The sequence below is a fragment of the Tenebrio molitor genome, chromosome 7, assembly GCF_963966145.1.
Source record: "Tenebrio molitor chromosome 7, icTenMoli1.1, whole genome shotgun sequence".
Taxonomy (NCBI): domain Eukaryota; kingdom Metazoa; phylum Arthropoda; class Insecta; order Coleoptera; family Tenebrionidae; genus Tenebrio; species Tenebrio molitor.
This window is the reverse complement of record NC_091052.1, coordinates 642329-663956: the sequence shown is the minus strand read 5'-3', so window position 1 is coordinate 663956 and position 21628 is coordinate 642329. Positions and strand designations below refer to the sequence as shown.

Genomic DNA, 21628 nt, shown 5'->3' with positions numbered 1-21628 from the left:
TTTTTCTTTGTGAAGACATCATTATTCTTCAATTTACTAAAGTTATTTAGTTTTATTTTTAAATTAAAAAAAAAAAACACAGGTAACCCTTAAATCTTATTTTTTACTGATGTTGTGTAGCTACAGCGCCAGCGTTTTGAATATGTTGACATTGAAAATTCTTTTTATTGATTAATTCAATTTTTAAGTACACTTAGGATTACCTTTTATTATCCGTCAACTTTCTATTGTAACGCTGTTAAAGTGTGTTAAATATCAAAAACGTCAAATGAACTGATTTGCAACCATAAAATATTTTGATATTCTTCTCCTTCTTCATGTGCTTATCTGTTTTTTGGAATTATTATTCAATATTAACTAACATTCGGTGGCGTGCAAGGAAATAGCTAGACAGTAAGACAATGCATTAATTTACTACATATTGAAAAAAAAATCTTTATATTTCTCTTATAATTTCATTTAGCAAAAAAAAAGTGGTGCGATAGTTTTGAACAAGAGTTTATATACAGAGTGTATCAGAAGTAGGTAGAATAATTTTAACTGGTAACAGAACTCGTTAAATATAACATAATTGTTAAGTAACATATGTATTTGCAAATTCGCAAAATTTTTCACGAACCGTGTATTACCTCTGTTTCACGGTCAATTTTTTTTTAATGAAATGAAAAGTTTATTTTAGTAGATAAACTTTTAATTTCATTTAAAAAAATTGACCGTGAATGAAACAATGAATTAAGTAGGTAGTGAGAAGTAAAAAGTTGTTAGGTTTCGCTTTCCATTGTTTTTTCTTAACTGCAACTGAAAAAAACGAGTGTTGAGGATCAAGCAGGTATACATGTATACCAGCTCTAGAAGACTTGGACGTCAGCATAACATTTCACAAAGTATGTACTGTTTGGCGAAATTCAATATTAAAAATGCAACAATTATCTCCGTACCATGTGCAAAAAGTTCAGTGTTTGCAGCATGGTGATTTACCTCGTAAACAGGAATTTTGGAATTGATTTTAGCACAAGACATCTTTTTAAATGATGTGATATACTCATTCTTTGATCAGGCAGGATTCACTCGAGAAGGCGTATTTAATGTGCATAACAATAGAGAAGTACTTGGACAAATACCTGCAACAATTCGAAAACGTGCTCAGTGTTGCTCAGGTATCAACAGTGGTAGTGGATATTTTGAACATTTATTGTAAGCCTCGTTGGACTATTTTTTATTTGGAGCTACCAAGAATTTAAAATTATTTTTATTTGGTTTCGTAATAAAGTGTGTACTCGTAGATAATAAATGAATTAACATATTTTCACTTTTGCTTACGTTCATTTTTTGTGGGTTCATTCTTTTTATTAGACACAATAATGCTTCCAAGTCAATTTCTAAACAATTTTAGATGATTTTTAAAACGCTTCAGGGCAATTTTTCCCCAAAACGAAATTGTTTTAGTGAATGAATTAAATTATTATCTGAATTTTTTGTATTGTAAACCAAAAATGTTATGTACTTAAGTTGAATAGAATATTGTTAATTAAATTAATAATGTTCAAAGTAATTTTTTTCGTTCTGATTATGTACATGAAAAGTGACTAATTTCTATATTTATTGAAAATATGAATATTGTATTTACCCAAAACAACGAAGTTGTTTTAAAGTAACGTTTATTTTGTTTATATACAAAAGTAACAATGTTAAATACTAAAAACTATAGGAATAATGGTAAAATATGTCAGAATAAAATCGTGGTGAAGTAATACTTATTTACAATGGATAGGTAATAAATAATGAAAAATCACATGTCATCCCTAAAATATTGATATATGGTTCGTTATCTTTAACAGAATGTGAGATCAACGAAGTCGATTTTACCTAACTGGGCACTTTTAACTCAAAATGTAGACAAGAACGATCTACACGAGAAAAAATACATCACCATTCGTCGATCATTATAATTCAATAGTCTGTGTCAAATCGGCAGCCGGTAATTGTTTCTTAACTCCGGTTTTGTCAAGTTCTAGTTCAATAGTCAAACTCTCCACCTCGGCCTCGAGCGCTCTCGTTCTCCTATACATGTGAACGTAATTCATCTGCAGTTGCCTCTGATACCGCAACACTTTCTCCTTTTCCTGGGCCCACACCAACCTCTCGTTTTCGAAATCTTTCGTTTTCATCTCGATTTCTTCCTTGAGCTTTTCCAAATCCGGACAGGAACAATCGGTGCCGTTCAGCCTTTGAATTTCGATGTCTTCCTGCGACAACGGCGTCCTCTGCGACCGACCAGGTTCTGCACCCCCGTATTCGTTCAAGGACATGTCGGACAGCTCCTCTCGCAGTTCGCGAATCTCTGCCTTTAGTCTTTCTGTTTCGGAGAGGTCTTCTGAAGCCGGTGGCTCGGGTTCGAGGTTGCCGTTCAACCTCATGATTTCTTGTTTCAAGACTTTGATCTCGTCATCTTTTTCAAATGATTGCTTCTTCAGTTCTCCTATTTCTGCTTCTAAGAGGTCCAGTTGTTCGCGGAAATCACGGTGTTCGGTGCGCAATTGGAGCAACTCTTGACATTTTGATGTTTGTTCGTTCTGAAAATTACACAAGTTAGTTCCTGACGCACCACTACTTCGTTACCTGTTAATTTTTGTGTAAAAAGGGAAATTAATTTTTTTTTTCAATTTGTGGTAAAACAACACTGACCCTGATTACACAGTTTACTGACTTTTTTTAACGCTTCCTGCCAACAAACTATAGGCAATAACACGCTTTTAATTGTTTCAAGATGTTACTTTTGACATACAACTTTACTTAAATTCATTAGACTTATCCATAACATGGTTATTCAAAAAACAAATTAAAGTCAATGGATTTGAATTGTTCTGAAACGATGTTTACCACTCAATCTCATTTACAGTGACGAGCAATACAATTTGGTCGTCAATGTCATTCTTTAACACAATGAAAAGTGCTCTAGTGTGAAACGGACATAACCTATAACATATTAAGTATATGACATTAATCGTCATTATGTTCTCTTCGTAAAATTTCTTTGCAGTAATTAAACGTAAGATATAGCGAAACAACATATTTAATTAATGAAATCATTCAGTTGGATATTGACAGTTTGTTGACACTGGACACGATTAAGCAAGGGTAAGGGAAAAATTATAATTTGTGACAATCGGACGAAATTTTAAAATGACATTTACGATCAAAAATTATTGCCTGCCACTGTACTATGGCGGCCAAAAAATTTTGGCCGTCACTTTCTTGACATTCAAGTAAAGTGTAAATAAACCTTTAGGAATCGTAACCCCACTTTCGATTCTTGTCATTTTGACAATTAATTTAAACTGTTTGAAGCTCAGATATTCCAAAAATCCGACATGAATGAACAAAATTAGAGCAATCGTACATAGATAACCTGAGGTAAACGTTCTGTGTAGTAGAAATGACAAAATAATTTTGAGTTTTGAAATTTACCACCCAAAAAATAACGTTCATAATCAAGACGGTAATCATGATGACAATAAAGTACGGATTACAAGTTTTTTTTTTTTGAATTGACAGATAATGACGGCCAAAATTTTTTGACCGGCATAGTAGGTACACAGTTATTTAGTTCAACTTCCATTACTCGTTTTTGTAAAAAATCACTTTTAATTTAAAATTTGAAGACTATATTTTTCTGTGAGAAAACTAATAACTTTTCGGATGTGATTTTTAAAATTCCTGGATTTCATGTTGTCGTGAAAGGATGGGTTCACTTACTTGATAGTCCTTGAGTTGGGATTTGAGCAGCGAAATCTCGCCGGTCTTCTGACACAGTCCCCATTCGGTCTCCTCCAGCCTTCCCCTGAGGGCGGTAACCTCCTGCCTGAGCCTCTCAGACTGGCAGTTCGCTCTCTGGGTCTCGGCGCAGAGCCTCTTCTTGTCCTGTTGCAGCTGGTAGGTCTGCATCATCAGCATCTGCTCCAGCTTGAGGGCCTTCTGCGCGCTGGCTCTCAGTCTGCTCTCGTGGACGCTCTTCAGTCTCCTCAGCTCGCGCTCCCAGACCTTCTCCTTCTCTTGGTAGACACGGAATATGACCTGTTCGTTGTGTTCCATGGTCTGGCGAAGGTAGGCGAGTTCGGAGTCGCGGTCGCGCAGTGCCGCCTCCAGTTCCGACACTCCCGAGTCGGATGGTGACGGCGTCAGGTCTAGCAGACTTCCGCCGCCCGCGCCTGACAGCCGATACGACGTTTTGTTCCTACACACGCCAACAAACAACTATTGTATCACTTGCATAACGATAGAAAAATCAAAGCGAAAGTCGACAGACATACGAGAGTGTGTATACATCCGTTATGAACTTGTTGCGTGGCGATTTGCGGGATCTTTCTTCACCGGAACGGGTTCTAATTGCACAATTTTGGAGATTTCGCGAGTTGGAACAGAAGAAGCGCTCTCTTTGTGGTTTCTTTACACTTTCGTGACGGTCGGCAAACGTACTCATCTGAATTCAACACGTTTCAAGACTTTTGGTGAAAAAAGTTCAAGGTTCGGTTAGTATGTGTGTCTCCAATTCGATAACAATAATCCGCGGTTCCCGACTTCCGGACTTGTTTTAGCGGTCAAATAGCGTTCCTCGGAGGAAATACAAGACATATTGTTAGCTTTAACTTCAACAGGTTTCCTTTTAACTTTACTTTATGCCATATCTGTATCAAATTTAATTTATCAAGATAAAATATTGTCCGTCGTTTGATATCTTTATTGGTAGGCAGGTACATCAAGAATTTTTTTAATAAAAATCCTACATAAATATTAAAAAAACAAGAAGTGTTCATAATAGAAGATCTCAATGCTAGAAAATGTATCGATTATTCGAGGTTCCATCGTATGTCTCTGTACTAAGAAACCATATTCTCAACGTACCACACACATTCAAGTGGAATTAAATCCGGTATTTTGGAGGACGAAACATTTCTAATGCATTATCTTTTAAAAACATATGACCTCCCCTTATCCTGTCAGTCAGGGACATTCTAAAAAATATTTTAAAACAGGCTCGACCATCACGCAGTCGTGAATAAAGAACTTTGATGTGGCTCTCTAAACACTTCCTCATGTTTCATTACAGACAAATATTGATTTTTAATTGACAATAATTAACCACCGGTGGGCTATTTCAAAATTAAAATTTAAAAAAAGATTTGGAGAATTTGCATGTGGAAAAAAATCCAATATTTTGTTTTCTTCTAACGATTATTTGAACAAAACTGCGTCAAGAAATCATGAAACTAGTGAATATTGATGTGGACGAGAACTATTTCATCAAGTTGCAAAAAATGTTCATTTCAAGAGAGTAAAAAGTTTGTTGGCAACTGTTACCGGTTACACCCACGAAAGAATACGGCCGAATTTGAGTTGATTTATGTGTCCGTGTTTCAAGGGATTTGTTTGAAGGAATACGTGGCATTTCATGGAATAAAGCTTACCGATTTTTTTCTAAATATTGTCTTCTCCGTTACACATGGCGAACAGAAGAATTGTTGTCCATAGTAAAGATTCACTCTGTATATTTGTCTGTTACGGTACGAGTGACTTAATATAGTAGTGGTGAAACTAAGATTATGGATCTCTACGATGCCGTAGAGTGAAATGCATGAAGAACACTTTGCATATTTTGAAATTTTCATTGAAGAGATCCTGTTTCGACCCGAATGACCATCGACCTCGGAATTAATGAATTTGGTAACCGTTACAGCGACGATTATTGTTAAGCAAATAGAACAATTAAGACCGGCGAATAACGAAAACAGCCAGACATGATTGTCCTTCGAACCGAATACATACTTACATCATAGACCCATCTGCCGTGGACACGGGCGATGATTTCCTGACGCTCTCCAGGCTGTCGTAGTTGACAAGCTTATGCGGAAGCGACGTCAACGAGCTCATGGCCAAAGGCGGCGACGACGAAGTGGAAGGACAAGACGAGCGCAGTTTTCGATCCAGAGAATAGTTGGAGCTGCCGCTGGGCTGTCGCAGGTCGTTGGTGCCTGCCACCAAAGGGTATTAACGAAACGATTTAGCAACAAAAACACTATATACTCACTTCCATACAGAGTGAGGCGTGAACCCGGTCTCGTGAGGATAGGCGTTGATCCGTATCGTTCTCCTGCTAAACCGAATCTTGCCGCAGGTGTCATGGCTGCGGGTTTAAAAGCGATCGGTCGAATCACTACCTTACCCTGAAATAAAATAAAACCGTAAAACGATATGGTCTTGTTTTTTGTTGGTCGGTGCGATGGTGCAGTGGCGATCCTGCTGCCACTTTAATCTCCTCCGGCAAGTATAATAAAACGACCAGAGATGAGACCACTTTAAATTCGCACGTATAATCGCTATTATCGCCTACTCACCTATACAAGAATTACTCAACAAGCGCTTCTTTTACGAGAAATCTGAACAAATCTGTCCGTAATGGACCATACTGGAAGAAAGTTGACAAATAAAAAACAAGATATAAACTTCAAACTTTAAGTGATAAATGAAAAAACACAGCCTCTTTATTGCTTTATAACGTGATTTATACGGTTTGGCAACGATTTTACCGGTTTTTCACACATAACTTTCAGTTCTTCATCACTGAACCAAATCATTATCAAATTGAAATTCAATTTCTACAATGTATCTACAGTCTTATTTTCGATTTTTCAATGACATTAATATCTGATAATTTAATCTACTTTTGACAATAATTTTTTTCTTTATACACTACAAACTGTAATATCTCTTTATCAATTAATTCTTTTCAATAGTGATTTACTTTTAGATTAATTTTTGTTCTTTTAAACGATTTTTATTATTGTGGAATTTATACAGGGTGATTCATATAGTATCACCCAAACTTTAACCGGTGGTAAATTTCAACCCCTAGACACTCTTACAAAAATGTCTAGATTCTAAGGTTAAAATTGTTGAAGATAAAGCATGTTGAAGAGTGTACTACCACCTTTTAAGAACTGCAGATATATGAAAATATTTTACCTTGAAACAAACTGTCAGGCATTGTTGTCAAAATGAAACTAAAGCGAACTTTATAATACCAATATGTTCTCTATAGCAACAATTGTTTGCTTCTGTTATGACATTCATGACATTTGTTATACATTGGACGTAAACTGGAATAATTTAGCGAAGAATGGCATTTACTAATAGTGAAAAAAACCGATATGGTAATTTTTGCCAATTTTTGATATGACTCAAAATTTTATTGTCAAGAGCCTTTTGAGACCGGAATCTGCCGCAGGTTACAATATTTATGAAACTATATAAAAAACCCTGTATGTTCTTCATTCTATCCATTTTTCTAGACCAAAAATACTATCGAGGTGCATTATAAGAGTTTGTTGAAACTAATAAATTAACTGCACTTTTTCGTCCAAAATTACCACATTTTCGGGAAAACATAATAAATCAGCTTTTGGCGATTCCTGGGTAGAAGATAGAGAAATGTAGATCAGACAATTAGGGTTTGCTTCGGCAATGTTTTTCTTAACACGCTAGTAGTACAAATAAGGAGTAATTTACTTCAAAGAAAAAAAGTGTAATGGTTCTTTACGCAACAAGTGAGATGTAGACAATATTATCGCATGAATGTGAAGTTTGCATTCCCTTTGTTTCCTTAGTAAATCAATGAAATGGAGAGAAAACGCGTCGAACATTCGGATTGTCAAAGTAATTAGCAGTAAAGCTCACAAGTCAAATAAATTACTTTAAAAAGAAATCTCAAGATCTAAATCATGAGAAAGAAGGAAAAAAGTTCAAAAAGATTTCATCTTATAATATTTTTCTTCCATGCATCATTTCAGAAAAAAAAATGTTTAATCACGTGGAATATTAAATTTATTCAGCTGTAGCAGTCATGAGAAAATTTTAAAGTAAATAAAGAATCAAACAATTATAGACGTCCAAATGAACGTGACGAGTTATACAACGTCCGTGCAGCTAGTACAATTTTCTGATGAATAAAAAGTGGTCCATATACGATCGCTTGCGGTATACCGCAAGTAAGTTTCCGTTTAATAACATGTGTGTTATCGTCGTGCGTTTTTCGTTCGTTGAATTATTGACGTTCTCTCACCTCCTCCTTTGTAAATTTGACCACTTTTTTAATGAATAGGACAGAGCACTCGCCCATAAATAACATAATGACGGCATTGTAAATTTGTGAAGAGGACCGCCTCAAATCTGATGAGAAGCCAACAACGTTAAAGAACCTATTATTACATTATAGAACAACAGAACGCAGATGTGTAGAACGTGAGGAGAACAAGAATGAACAAGTGGCCCACTTACCGTGCCTTAATAGAATATGTAAAAACGGAATATTTTTTTGCACCATCGAATCTTGAAAGTTTTTATTATTTCTTTGCGAGCCATCGATTCGCGTGCAGATCCACCGACACCTCATTAAAATGTATGATACATGGCCGAGTGGAGAGGATGAAAACGTTCCATCAGATGGTCGGTCGCCCGTGTTGCGCTGAATCAGTTTGCGAATCACACATAAATCCACTTCGGCGGTTAAACCGCACATGCAATAATAAAACGCAATTAGCCTCTTTCCCGCGCCACCACTTCAAGTGTGTCAGACGGGCGGAGGCTGTGCCCCGGGGCTTGACCCTGCGGAACAAGGCTAACCGTTCCGACCATCATCGGTGCATCTGCGAATCCGTGCCTCGAACGGAGGCGTTTACTCAAAAATAGAGGAAAATACATTAAGTAGATTTACTCTCCGGCTAATTGCAACAAACAGAAAGGTCTCTATTAGCATAATTCGATAAATTATTATTGACAACTTTTAATCTCGTAATTATTCCAGGAATCATTGTTTCTAATAGAATAATTGCGCGATTAGCCATGCAAATAACTTCATCGAATGCAAGCGCACTCAAATATTGCATGAAATAAATCAAAGCGGGAATGACTCGCGAAGGAAAAACTGCAGTGATGATGATGCGTTTCCGCCCGAAACGTCCGATTAGTTTTAAACGGGCGTGATTCAGAGGGCGGAATTAATTATCGAGAGAGTGGAGTTATGACACTTGTTCGGTTACCAGTAATGGCCACGTCGTCCACCGAAGAACTCTGGAATGCCGCAGGTAGGATAATAGAACGTAATAATAGAGCGATACGTTTTTAATTTCCGAATAGTATACTACCATCAGCTTATACTATTCATTATAGTCATTGTGTTATTATAAACATTGTGGTCCGGCTTGCAGAACACACTATAATTTCGCTCGGAGCTGTGTTTTATAAACATTGGGTTCAAGATGGGCAGTATGGTTTTGTTCCCTTTTTTTGACCGTAATTCATCCTTATAGCGCAGTTATTAAGCCTCTGCCGTCTAATTTATTCAATCGTAATTAGCCTTTGTGACCAGGTACATCCTTCGCCTAGGAATCTGCATGTACCGACAGTACCAAGAAGTACGGCTACATGTTCAACACACAATTTGGTCCATTCCTCGAGTTTTGGTCAATCCAAATTATAGCTACACACATTCCGAACTAAGTGGGCTATGAATTCCACACACCTAACATTCCAGAAGTGAACAAGTTCATCGACAATTATACAACTTTTCTTGGATAGCTGATCGGACGTAATTTATGATGTCAATTAGTTCATATCCGGTAACAAACAAGATAAATGAGATCCCTCGTTCAGTTTGTGTAAGACAAATCCGACCGTCATATCCACCTGGTGCAGCTAATTTTTCTTCGACCAAATGAAATTTCCGTACTAAATCGGTGAAATAAAATCGTACACATCTCCTTTATAACCCGGAATATAAATGAGCCCGCCAAATAGCCGGGCGCGAGTACCGCTAACCGTGATGGTTGTTTATAGCTTCAGGCCGACGATGAAAACCCAAATTGTAGTAGCCTGTTTAAAAAAGCAGCGGCGGCGATAGAGATCGTACCAAGTTTCGTGAATGCACACCGGCCCCTTCAGCAGGAACTTTCGGTGGCGCTACTGTTGCAAATTCAGCTGCGTCACTGATAATGTCCTGAAACTTTTTTTAAATTGGTGATTTTTCAAGGCAAAACCGAGAGCGTGTCAGCCAGAGGCGTTCGCGACCCATTTTGTATTGCAAACATTCTCTTTTTTTTTCTTCTCGCGCGTAATTGTTTAAGAGTATTGTAAACAAACAGGTTGATGAACTCTTCACAGATGATTGTAGAGTTTATGCAGTTTTTATTTCTCAAATTAAGGTTAGCAACTAATTTGCATTATTCATGGCACGGGTTATGGTTATGGAATAAGCTCCGCCGGTAAGTAGGACTTCAATGTAAATTGTTTTGCAAATGTCGTATCCATGTGCAAGATGTTTTCGAAATGGTACTGAAATTTTGCAACGTTAAAGCTTGGACTTCGAGTTCGTCATGTTCCAACTCGTTTCTGAAATTATCAAAAAACATCTGAATTAGTAGTTATGTAAAATTACCTAATCAGATTAAAAATAATGGAATAACTCTTCAAAAAAAAAAAATCACAAAAAACATTTTTAATTAGCAAAACTTTCTATTTTGTTTCCCATTATACTTATCAATGATGATTATCTGTCAGCCAGTGTTTGTTAATGATATTTGTACACCCACTTATTGCTTATAAGTACTTTTACTTAAGTATGTTTTTGTAGTTCTTTTGTGTTCTCTTATTTCGGAGTGTCGGCGTCGCCAAAAACTGTATTGAATTAGTGAATTAAGGAACCGTTCAGGTCTAAAAACTGATGTTTTGGTTAAGATAGCATCGGATGGTTGAAAAAATGAAGCATCAGCGACCGCCTTTATTCAATGGATGCCAAAAAATTCTTCCGACATCGAAATTTTTTATGTGTCATTTTCGTGGTGTTCCTTTTGGGTTTTGGTTGTGTGGTGCCGCCAAGGTTCCGTCTGGAAGCTTTTGTTTTGGTCCGTTTTATGGCGAAGATGCAAAGCAGTTCGCGTTCTCACGGTCGCCGACCAATATCCTGGGGCAGTGACGGGCGGGTCTGCGCACGAGCCATCTCGCGTCTTTCATTCTGATGTCATTACTGACCAGAGCCATGGTCGTAATCGTTCTCGAAGCACCTCTGCACAAGATTAATGATTCCTTGAATGATGAATGCAGTTAACAATTAGTTGCAGTGCAAAAAACTTAAAGCTTCTATGACGCTCTTTGGGTCAAGTGGTCAATATCAAGGATCCATCATGAACCTAGGTGTAAAAGTCTAGTTTCAGTGGGCAAAAACTATCTATTGCTGATCTCTTCCGACGTTTTAATATACGCGTAAATTCTTCGCAACGGCATTTCCTTTTCCAACACCGAATAAAAACGTACTAATCTGGCATTCCCCGTATGGTGTAAAACGAGATTAACAGTCATCTGATGGACTAGCAAATTAAGGAAACAGAACTGATTAACCTATTCTAGTGAAAAATCGATTTGAAAGTACCAGGAAACGCATATTTAAAAAAAGGCTTTTCCCGTCCGTATGGCACTATCTTTACATATTTAGTTTAGTAACAAGACGCAAATATGGTCGAGCACACTCGACGAATTCGGCTGTGCAAACGTTTAAATAACTGTCCAAGACGAGAGCCTAGACTGTTGGTTCCTGGCAAAAAGTAGAGCGCCGCAAGGCACGCCTTCGGAGCCTATATTTTAGCCACAAGACACTCAATCCGGACCTATCCTTAGCGCGGTTTCCAAGAGAACTGATCGTGATGAATGGTAAATCGGTATTAGAGTTGACTTGCACCTTACACCTCAATCAAGCGATTTTATCAGATAAGATGAGACCCGGAACGGATCGTTTCACACACTCGCATTGTTAATGGACAATGGTAACTCGATATCGTGCCGTCACAGCATATTATGTATGCGCAACAGTTGCGGATACGATCATTACAGGGTCGGATTGCATCGAGCGAGAAATTCAAAAAAATCAAAACCTGGTGAAGTACGTTCGGCGGTACTTTAATCTGTTTGTGGACACGTGACCAATTTGCATTAAACATGAGGACAGGAATGGAATAATTCTGAATTATTTTCGTCCAACATTAATGATGCAGAGTTGGATCCTGTTCACGTCAAATCCACCGAACCATTATACGGTCCAGTATACCAAAGTGGTGGTCTTTTCTTCTGACATTGTCGACGGAATATTAGCTCTGTGTTAACGCAGTCACAAGGGAAGTAAAGCAAAAATCCGTCCCCTTTGAATAAAATATGGTTTCATCCTAATTTCTGTCAAAAATCCTGGGCTGGGAAGGCGTTGGAAACCGTTAATTGTTGTGCTTTTTTAAAGCGTAGATTAATTGGAGCATGTTGACAGCTAACCTAAAATTTAGAGCCAAAAAATCTTTATTTTTTTTCTTTCTTTGCAATGTTTTACATTAAAAATTGAATAACGTAACGATTCCTATTCTCGAAGCAAATATCTAAGGGCACCCTTTGCTGAAAACAATCATGTTCAATTATATCCCGATTAAACATAAACAAATGTCATTCGTCTCAAACGGCGGGAAATTCAAACTTTACACTGTTCTAAACGGAAAAATTTACTAGCTGAGATTCTTGTCACTTCTTCACAATGAAAAGCTGTGTAGAGAATTGACTACGACACTCTTTAGCTTTTCCTAACCAAAAAAGGTTGCCGAAAGCAAGGAACGCAGAAACGCAGAAACGGTTCCAGTGTTGGTGGAGCGTCGAGTTTTTCCCAGGATTCGATTTTCCAGCCCGAAATTCACTTTCATGCATCGAATATTTCTTGTGCGTTTTTTTGGGCGAACCTCCGTCGAAATTAATTATTTGGCAGAAGAGGTTTTCGGTATGGGGTCTATCGAAAAAGCAGGCCGCGGGGCAGCCAGGTCGTCCTTCTAGAAGTGCTCCGTGTTAACGTTCTTCGTCGTCCGGCCGCTTTTATTTACGACACCTGATACCGGAGCTCGTATTCAGTCGAAACCGAAATCGAATAAATCGAAACCAGTTTTTGCAAAAATAAAAGTAAACATTTCATTTCTGCTGCGCAGGAGAACCATTAAAATTCGTACAAGACCGTCCGTAGCCTGCCGAAAATATAATAGTGAAGAAGAATAATATGGGGTTTTAATTGAAACGAATAAAAGAAGGACGAGGTCCGGCCAGGACGATGTTTATGGACGTTTTCAGTTTTATTACAAGCGCAAGTGGAAGTCAATTAAAGTTTTTATGTGTTGGCGCGAGTATAATTAATGACACGGGTGCGGGATTAAGTTGAAAGTTTATGTAGCGATAATAAAGAAAGCAATATTCGAAAGTTTTTTAATTCCGGGTGCGCTCCGGGTGGACAATTTTCATGTAGCGAATCGATTCCTTGATTAATTAACACAATTCCACGTAATTTCCCACAATTTACGCATTTTAATTACAATCATTAAAAGTATTTTCCTGTGGAGACCTATTATGAAGCTGTAAGTCACGATTACACGTTTCAATGAGAAAGATAATTAACGATTCCGGCGTAGGAAAAGCACACCAAGCTCACAACCAATCAAATCTATTATTTGTTATTATCATTATTATTATTATGTATGTTCTGTTAATTGTTCATTCATATCATAAATATCTAACCTGCAATGCAGCTAACGTAATTGACGTTGATTACATTATGTTGAGTGATTAATGGATATTAAATTCTCTAATTAGAATTGTATTATTTTTTTATACCTACTTCAGAACACAATTATTGTTTCGTTGACAGCAAACTGCACCTAAATTAACTGAATTATGCAATCATCTACATACTCACTGTTTTTTCTTCATAGGTTTGTTTCCATCCTTGTACACAAATGATAAGGAAATTTGATACTACCACAAAACAAAAATTTCTCCAGCTACTACTACTGGTCAAATAAAATACAAAGCTGGCTTCGTTACTTCAGAGTTCAGACCGACATTTGACCAACACTTCCCAGTTCATAAATTTTCTAACTGATTACAATACAAAAACTAATATTAGCTCCAATTTAATTGCCGATAAACTCAATCTTATCAGAACAAGTCAAAGATTTATCACAAATCAAAAATTCACAGATATCTAGGAAAGTCATAAATGGGGCGTCCATAAAACTTTATTGCCGGATAAAAAATCAATTTCTTGTTGGATCTACGATCGAAAAAATTACATTAAAATTTTTCACTGACGATATAGTGGTTATAAATATAAATACATAGATGTATATTTTAATGTTCTGGTTTTACGAAATATAAATAGTGTCGGCTAAAATATGGTTTATTAGGTTATTAAAGTGTAACGATCGTTGGAAATTATCTCTTGAAGCTCCTTGCTGTTGTGGATCTTATATGCTGATAGAACAAGAAGTTTTTATTGCTGCTGTAACATATTTACAGCGATCTAAATTACTCAAAATATGATCGCGCATCAATAAAAATTGATTTTTTAAGAAAATTTAATATACAAACGCGTCAAAAACAAGTTTTGTGTAAAACAAATTTATGGGAAATTTATGCCAAAGTTTTATCTTATGTAACAAGACAACTCGAGGTTCCCAGCAATTACACCAAACGTTTTCGAAAGAAATTTCAGTGTCGGATTAAATTAAATAATTTAATTTCGTCAAATGGTCTAAATTACAACAAAAACTTTTTGAAATGCAATTGAACCAGTCAATTTAGAAACATCACAAGTCACATCATTGTCTCGTATAACTATTTCCCAATTTTCAAATTCTTCAGAGATCATTTATAAACATTGAAGTTCTGGGTTCTTGATAGTTTTCAAATGAACACCCAACAATTAACGACTTGTGATGTTTCTAAAATAACCGATTCAATTATTTCTAGAATTAAAAAAATAAATTTTACTTTTTACACGTCAGAATTTGTTCGTACGACATTACGGATTACAGAAATCAAATAATTGAGTTATGAAGTAACGAATGGAATGAAATTTTCCTCCGACGGTCACCCATTCAAACAGTGACTGCAACCGGCATTGCTTAACTTCACTGATCGAACAATCATAGTGCTTTCATAGTAGTGACGCCGCCGTACTATTACAATTTGCTAATTGATGGTTTAAAAAGTGAAACATTAATATAAACTATGTAATTGTTGCCAAAATAAATTTGTTTCACAACTAATTTTTTTATATGCGTTCTTCGTCATTTTCTACTCTTATTTTTCTCTTAAAATTGATGTTCTATTTATTTTGGCAGTTTCTTTGCAAACAACTTCGATTCCCACATTTTGATCGCTCGATTAACGATTTTATTTGAATAAGCTATGAATAATTTTCAAGAAATATGCTAAAATTCAATAATGACCTCTTTTAAATTATTCTATTTTAGAATAGTCTCCTTAAAAACATAGTATTTTTAATGTGGACGAAAGAAGAATTGTATATTTTTTGATGACGCAGGAAAAACTGAATAACATAATGGAAAGATCTTTTACAACAGTAAATCTGCGATGAAGTCAGATGTTGTAAAGTTTTTCCATAAAAAGCAAATTACGATCTTGTTCTCGACAAACAAAATCAAGAGTTTTATGATGATGCCGTTTTTCGCGATCATCAAGAGTCGGGTTAAAGGACGACCAATAATTACCATAAGTTAGTTTTGAGGTTAATGTGACTTTAAAACCGTTCAAAGAAAATTACCATTTTTAAGTTGCGACGTCGTCCATATTTACGACAGTGCTTTCAGTGGGACACTTTACCTGAATCATCTACTTTATTAATCCTTTGTTGGCCGACGACAATAAAGTTATAAACATTGTAAGAAACTTACGAGTTACGAGAAAAATAACGGCAATGCGTACGCTTATAAGGTAATCTCACCTTCATAATTTAAATACATATTCAATCGCACAATTTACGATGTGGGAATTTGAAATTTGTAGAGGGAAATCATTTTTCCGTACCTTTTCCAATACGCCGCTGAACGGCTGTATGTTGGGAGGCGCGAGTCTGTTGACCTCCGAACAGTTATCCTCGAATTGTCCTTCGTTGTCGTCTCCATAGCAAACGCTCGGTGAGCCCACAAGCTCACACGAGGAGTCGTCGGAAAAGAGCGTCTCCGTTCCGCTGTCGATCGTGGCCATGATTCACATATTTACACCTGAAACTCAAAAAACCAAGTTCAACACACTTGTGAGAAAAGCTGGAACGAACGCGCAATTACTCGGATTTTTGCCATCGCCAGCCCATAGAGCGCCCGTAAAACTTGTTAAAGGGGCAATCAAAACCGTACAGTTACGTGCATTTAAGTTAATTTTTAATGCGGCCGCTGCTCGTTACAAAACAGACAGGCCCATTATGGCGAATAATAAAAAGCCAATAAAAATTGTCGCAGCCGGGCTTCTCGCACTTATCAATTTTACAGCACGGTTCGTTTAAACACGCCAAAATTGCCGATCGAGCGGTAATTTACTGGCCCAATTACTGACCGGGCTGCGTAACAAGGCTGCAAGGCGAAATTGTAATTGGCAAGGTTAAGGTTAGCTTGGCGCCGAAGGCTCTTTTCGGCCCACAATTACTCGCCACCTTAATACCGCCGTAGCGGTTGTACCTAATTTATTTAAACCGTGCTGTACGTTTTGCGTCGATCAAACGAAACCGCAAGCCAGGTCGACCAAGAATCGGTCCCAAAGCGCTTCCTTGGGGCGCGCCGAAAAGAATCGCACCAACGCCATACCCTGCCGTGACTGAGCATACCCACAACAGCAAGCGATGCAACAGTCAAGACGTTACACTTTTGAAACTCGTTACCATTCGGGAAACATATGGTTCGAAATAGGCGTACCCTGTACACATGAGTCACAAGAAAAATACTATTTTTACTTCCTCTTTTCGGACTTAAAACCAAACAGAGCATAAACACGACATATTTCGTAATTTAGCCTCAGAATATCATGAGCGTTACGAATTATTCTCGCAACAGCCTCACCTATCCGGAAACGGCACGCAACAGTAACCGGATATTCCACCAATCAAATGTTTCAGCTTTGCAGTTTCTTCTCCAAGTTCACAGGTCTGCATCGTTCAGTTACCTTGGCATTGAACCAAAATCATTCATTAGACCACGAGTGAGGTGAGCGCTGCAAAATAGTCGAACCAAATTAATTGGCTATCGAAATACCAGAGTCCATTGTGTTCAATGAATGGACTGTTATTTAAATATCTACAAGGTTCGTGGATTGCTCAATTTCTCTCTTTTTTGTGGTATATGAGAAAGTGTTGTCGAAACGTTCGAAAACATCTACCAGAAGGAGAAAAATAGGATTTGACGTTGATGGAGATGTCGAGTGTCCTCGGCAGAAGATTACGCAGTAGGCGGTCATTACCGCCAAAGGAGATAATACCTTCAAGTCTTTAAACTTTAATTATATAATTAGATTTAGAGATTATTTTTACAACTTGTGGGTTCTGTTTTTATTACCGAATCGTTCAAGCGTGGCATGTTCATCCCATGCAAACAAACGACCGTAAATGTCTTGTGGATTAGAATTTTCACTCTCTCTTCAAAGTTGCTGCTCGGGGGGAAGTCTTACACGTCAAACAATTATAAAATATTGGAATCGTGGTACCGTCATAAATCCGTCAATAGAAGAACATGTTTCTTTGCAATTGTCATTTAACGGTACCGTATAAATCCTCTCAAAAACAATCTCATATTTATGATATTGCAGGCGATACCTAGCTAAAGAGGACAATGCTAATTAACCTCCGACCTCTTATATTTATATAATATCCGAGCAAAAGACTCGCGCTTTTCCAAGATCCGTTATGTCACGAAAAGGTACTTGTACATCTGATAATGTCGCGATACAATGGTGATTAGATGAACGATAAGAACCACTGATCATGTACGGTACGGCCGTTACTCGCCAACGCTCCCAACGATGATCCCTTTCAAGAATTATCTTCAAAGGCGCGAAATTCGATATATTCCGTCCGGTAATGGCGCTGTAATTCGAAAATTACACGCTTCGGAGTGCAATTAAGAAATAGTAGGCGCTTTCTCGATTTTCCGCATTAAGAATCTCATTAAACACTTAAAGAAAATTGGTTGGAGCAGTCTAAGGACGACCTCCCCGGCGGTGCAAAGCTGATAAGCCTGATTAAGGATGTTAATCTGATCCGGCGGCTTCTATATTTGGCTTTGGTCGGTATTCAATGGTTTTTTTCGATGGTATCGAAAGTTTCGCAGCAGACAGTTCAAGGCGATGAGCTGGCTCGATAGGCAACCTACGCTCCTGAAAATGACGTTAGGTTCGTTGAGGGCGATCCCCGAGCTTTGGAACCAAAACCGCCAAGTTGGGCGCACTCGAATTCCCGTGTGGTTTATTTCTTGTCATAAAGTAATGCAAGAATTCCCGTCAGGTAATTATCAACTGATATAATCCATAACTCGAGTTCCCGTCAAGGGTAAAAGAGCGCTTCAATCCCTTACTTATCTACCCCTCTAGCCGTTGTCAGGTACCATTGTTGTTTACCATTACGTGGACCAAAAAAAAAATGTTTAAAATTTTAAAAAGTTACAAATACCGTGTGATCAACAATTATATACTTAGATAAGGGGCGGCTGTGACTTTGACAGTGTCAGATTTTTCGTATCTTTGCTAAGTCAGCTAATAAACGTCAAACAACTGTCACTATTAATCGAATTTTAACGCAAAAATGGTTTTTATTTCAGAACATAGAAGATTCATCATTGAATCTTACTTTCGTAACAGTGCTTTCAATAACCAAGTTTTTTTTCTGACGGGAATTCGAGTCTAGAATTTCGGGTGCATTTTTACCTTGACGGGAATTCCTGTGCAGGATTAAAGGGCCTATGTCGAAGCCCAGGTATAAAATATTATGCTGACGGGAACTCGTGTGCACCGGCCAAGTTAAGGTCCTGTTGGTTTCCGAAAAGTGTTTGCAAAAATCCCACTACCGATTGTTGCATCGTAAACTGCTTTTCTTCTGGTGGAGACGTGAAGGCGGCTCTGCCTCAGCTACAGAGCGTCCCATTAATCTATGTGCAGCAGATATGAACACGTGTACTTACCGACAATACGCACGAATTATGGGCTGAGTGTACGGCCGCGATCTTAGAGGTTCTTTCAACAATAATTCCTGACAACACAAAGGAATTATTGATGGAGAGATCGCCTCGGACAACGGATGAAACTGCAAGCGACGCTTTACCGACAATCAAGATCCTCGCCGTGATAAAAGTGATAATGGCGGAATCAAAAACGAGTAACATAAGTTTTCAGACCAGCTGTATGCGGCATCGGTACAGAGTTGTGTTTTTATTTCTTAATCTGGAGGCTCGGATCAAATCTTCAACATAAAATTCGTTGGCGGAAAGAATATACGAGTCTCATGGTCAGGTAAAGGTCATTCACTTCCTTTTTTTTATTCACTATTACAATGGCAACTATCTAATTGTTATTAAACTTTTGCATAAAATTTATTATTTGTGCTGCCTACGTACAGACTTACACTTTTTTCAATTTATTTATGAAACGACCTCAATTTTCCTTCATTCATAATTTATAGCAAGAACAGTTGTAGGTGGCTGACAAATTTTTATTATCTCGGCATTGTACAATACCGACCCTAGTAGAAATTGCAAAAAACACAACAGTTAAAAAATGTTAAAAAATTAAAAATTAAAGGGCTAATTTTATCTGTATCCGTTTTCTTAAAAAAAATAGATTCAAAATGTACAGCAGGATAACAATATTTTTCAAGAATAACGACGCTGTAACATTTAAAAACCACCTATTAGTCCAGCTTTTCAACGCAACATAAATTTTGTTAATTACATACCTACCATGTAATTGACGTGGTTACGTTTGTTTTTAGTGACCTATTCATACTGAAAATTTCGGAAAACTATTTTTTAACATTTGTAAAAGAATGCATATTAAAATTTGTTCAAACAGATGTTCAACGTAACTACGAACATAATTGTTACATCCAAGTCTAACAAAACTTAAAATATTTTAGAGCAATTTTAGAGTCTTAGCAATTTAGTTCATCGTTTGACTGTTCCCACGTAAAATTCGTCTTATAAAAACGACAATATCAATAAAAGTACCTACTTGTCAGATATGATACTCAAATATCAAGTCTATTACTTGATAGTAATATCCGTAATAGTGTATGTACTCCGGCAAAATTGCCGTGCCGCCGGGTGGTGGAGGGTTTAGAAAGTACCTACTTGTCAGATATGATACTCAAACATCAAGTCTCAACGTCAAAAGTGTTATTCTAGTAGTTCTAACGACAGTACAAATTTCAGACAACATCAACAGCTAACTAAAAGGAACTAATCAAATCCTCCGAACAAACTATAAATTTAAAAATATCTTAATGTTTCGAAATGTTTTCAAACATCTATAAATCCTACACCTAAAATCTTTTAAAAGCTTGATGTAAGTACTATTACGGACATGGAATCTTGGACGATTGATTGACATAAAAATGTAAAACTGGCTTTAGGTGCACCTAACCTCACTTTCGATTTTTGTAATTAAAAATAAAGTTTCAAATTTCAAATAGTTTCAAAATGACAATAAAGCGTGGCTTACACTGACATTTTTTGAATTGGCATAAATTTGACGTCTAAAATTCCGTGTCCGCAACTGTACATGCATTTTTAGTAATTTCTTTTATAATTTTGATACCGAAACACATTTGTTAATAACTTTCTTTAATTCATTGTAGTGATGGCACTACTCCTGTTAACTAAACATGTGTTAAACATTTTTACTGCTGGTGTTTTGGGGGTTAGTTACCATATTATTAGCAATATCTTGGGTATATTATCAGAAAATGTACCCACAAAATGAAAATTCGCTGTTGTTTATCCTTTTACAATTGGCTAAATCAATACATGTAAATATTTATCACCTGCTTAAAAGAAGTTGACATTTGACTATGATAACTACTACTTAACAAAACCTATAAAAATATCACATACATAACTAGATCGCGATAGCCAATCAAAAAACAGTTACGATTACTATCATTGGTGCTTGTTCTTCGAGTATTATAATAGTGATTTATGATTAGATGATTAGAAGTATCTAATATCAGGTGTTTTTTTTTTTAAATTTTCACCTCGTAGTAGGCGGTGAAGAGTCGATTGTGAACGCACCACTCGTATAAAACGTAAGATGTAAACTGCTGATCCGTGATCCGTAACCTGTATAGTGCGTTCACAATCGACTCTTCAACGCCTACTATTAGGTGAAATTTAAAAAAACAACCGATATAAACAAGCAAGTATAAATCTATACGTTACTCATATTTTTCACATGTAAGGTTAACAAAAATGTCAAACAATTTCTTTTTACTAAATAATTTATTTCCCAACAAATATGCATATTTATGTACAATTATATGCTATAAATAAATGCATAACGCTATGAATGCAAACAATAATGCATTTAAAAAATTTTAATGATAATTTTATTAAAAGAGCTATTTTTAATTAAATAACTTGATGCTTATATGTATTCAAAGATTGTTTTTGATTATAATAACATCGTAATATTGTTTTTTTACAATGTTGCTCTTAACACTTTATATTGTAAACAG

At 36.7% G+C, this 21628-nt stretch overlaps 2 protein-coding genes across 7 annotated transcripts in view; one reads left to right on the top strand and one right to left on the bottom strand.

Annotated features, from left to right (window-relative positions):
* Nucleotides 1-1641: 1641 nt before the first annotated feature.
* Nucleotides 1642-21628, bottom strand: part of LOC138135986 (leucine zipper putative tumor suppressor 2 homolog) — a 37153-nt gene continuing 17166 nt past the window's right edge. The window contains exons 1-6 of one of the 6 annotated variants that reach the window (XM_069055005.1): nt 13814-13973; nt 6393-6463; nt 6086-6221; nt 5828-6029; nt 3757-4234; nt 1642-2573 (exon numbers count right to left, since the gene is read on the bottom strand). In XM_069055005.1, coding sequence (XP_068911106.1) covers nt 1944-2573; nt 3757-4234; nt 5828-6029; nt 6086-6179 — 1404 coding nt within the window. In that variant the 5' untranslated portion in view covers nt 6180-6221; nt 6393-6463; nt 13814-13973 and the 3' untranslated portion in view covers nt 1642-1943. Of the gene's footprint in view, nt 2574-3756; nt 4235-5827; nt 6030-6085; nt 6222-6392; nt 6464-8331; nt 8935-13809; nt 13974-15948; nt 16152-21628 lie in introns of those variants that run through there. The other 5 variants (XM_069055001.1, XM_069055000.1, XM_069055003.1 and 2 more) reach the window with 5 other exon arrangements.
* LOC138135988 (COP9 signalosome complex subunit 2-like) overlaps nt 8988-21628 on the top strand; it is a 29362-nt gene continuing 16721 nt past the window's right edge. Inside the window, exon 1 of the mRNA XM_069055009.1 lies at nt 8988-9137. The gene's annotated coding sequence lies outside the window, so the exon portion shown is untranslated. The remainder of the gene's footprint in view (nt 9138-21628) is intronic.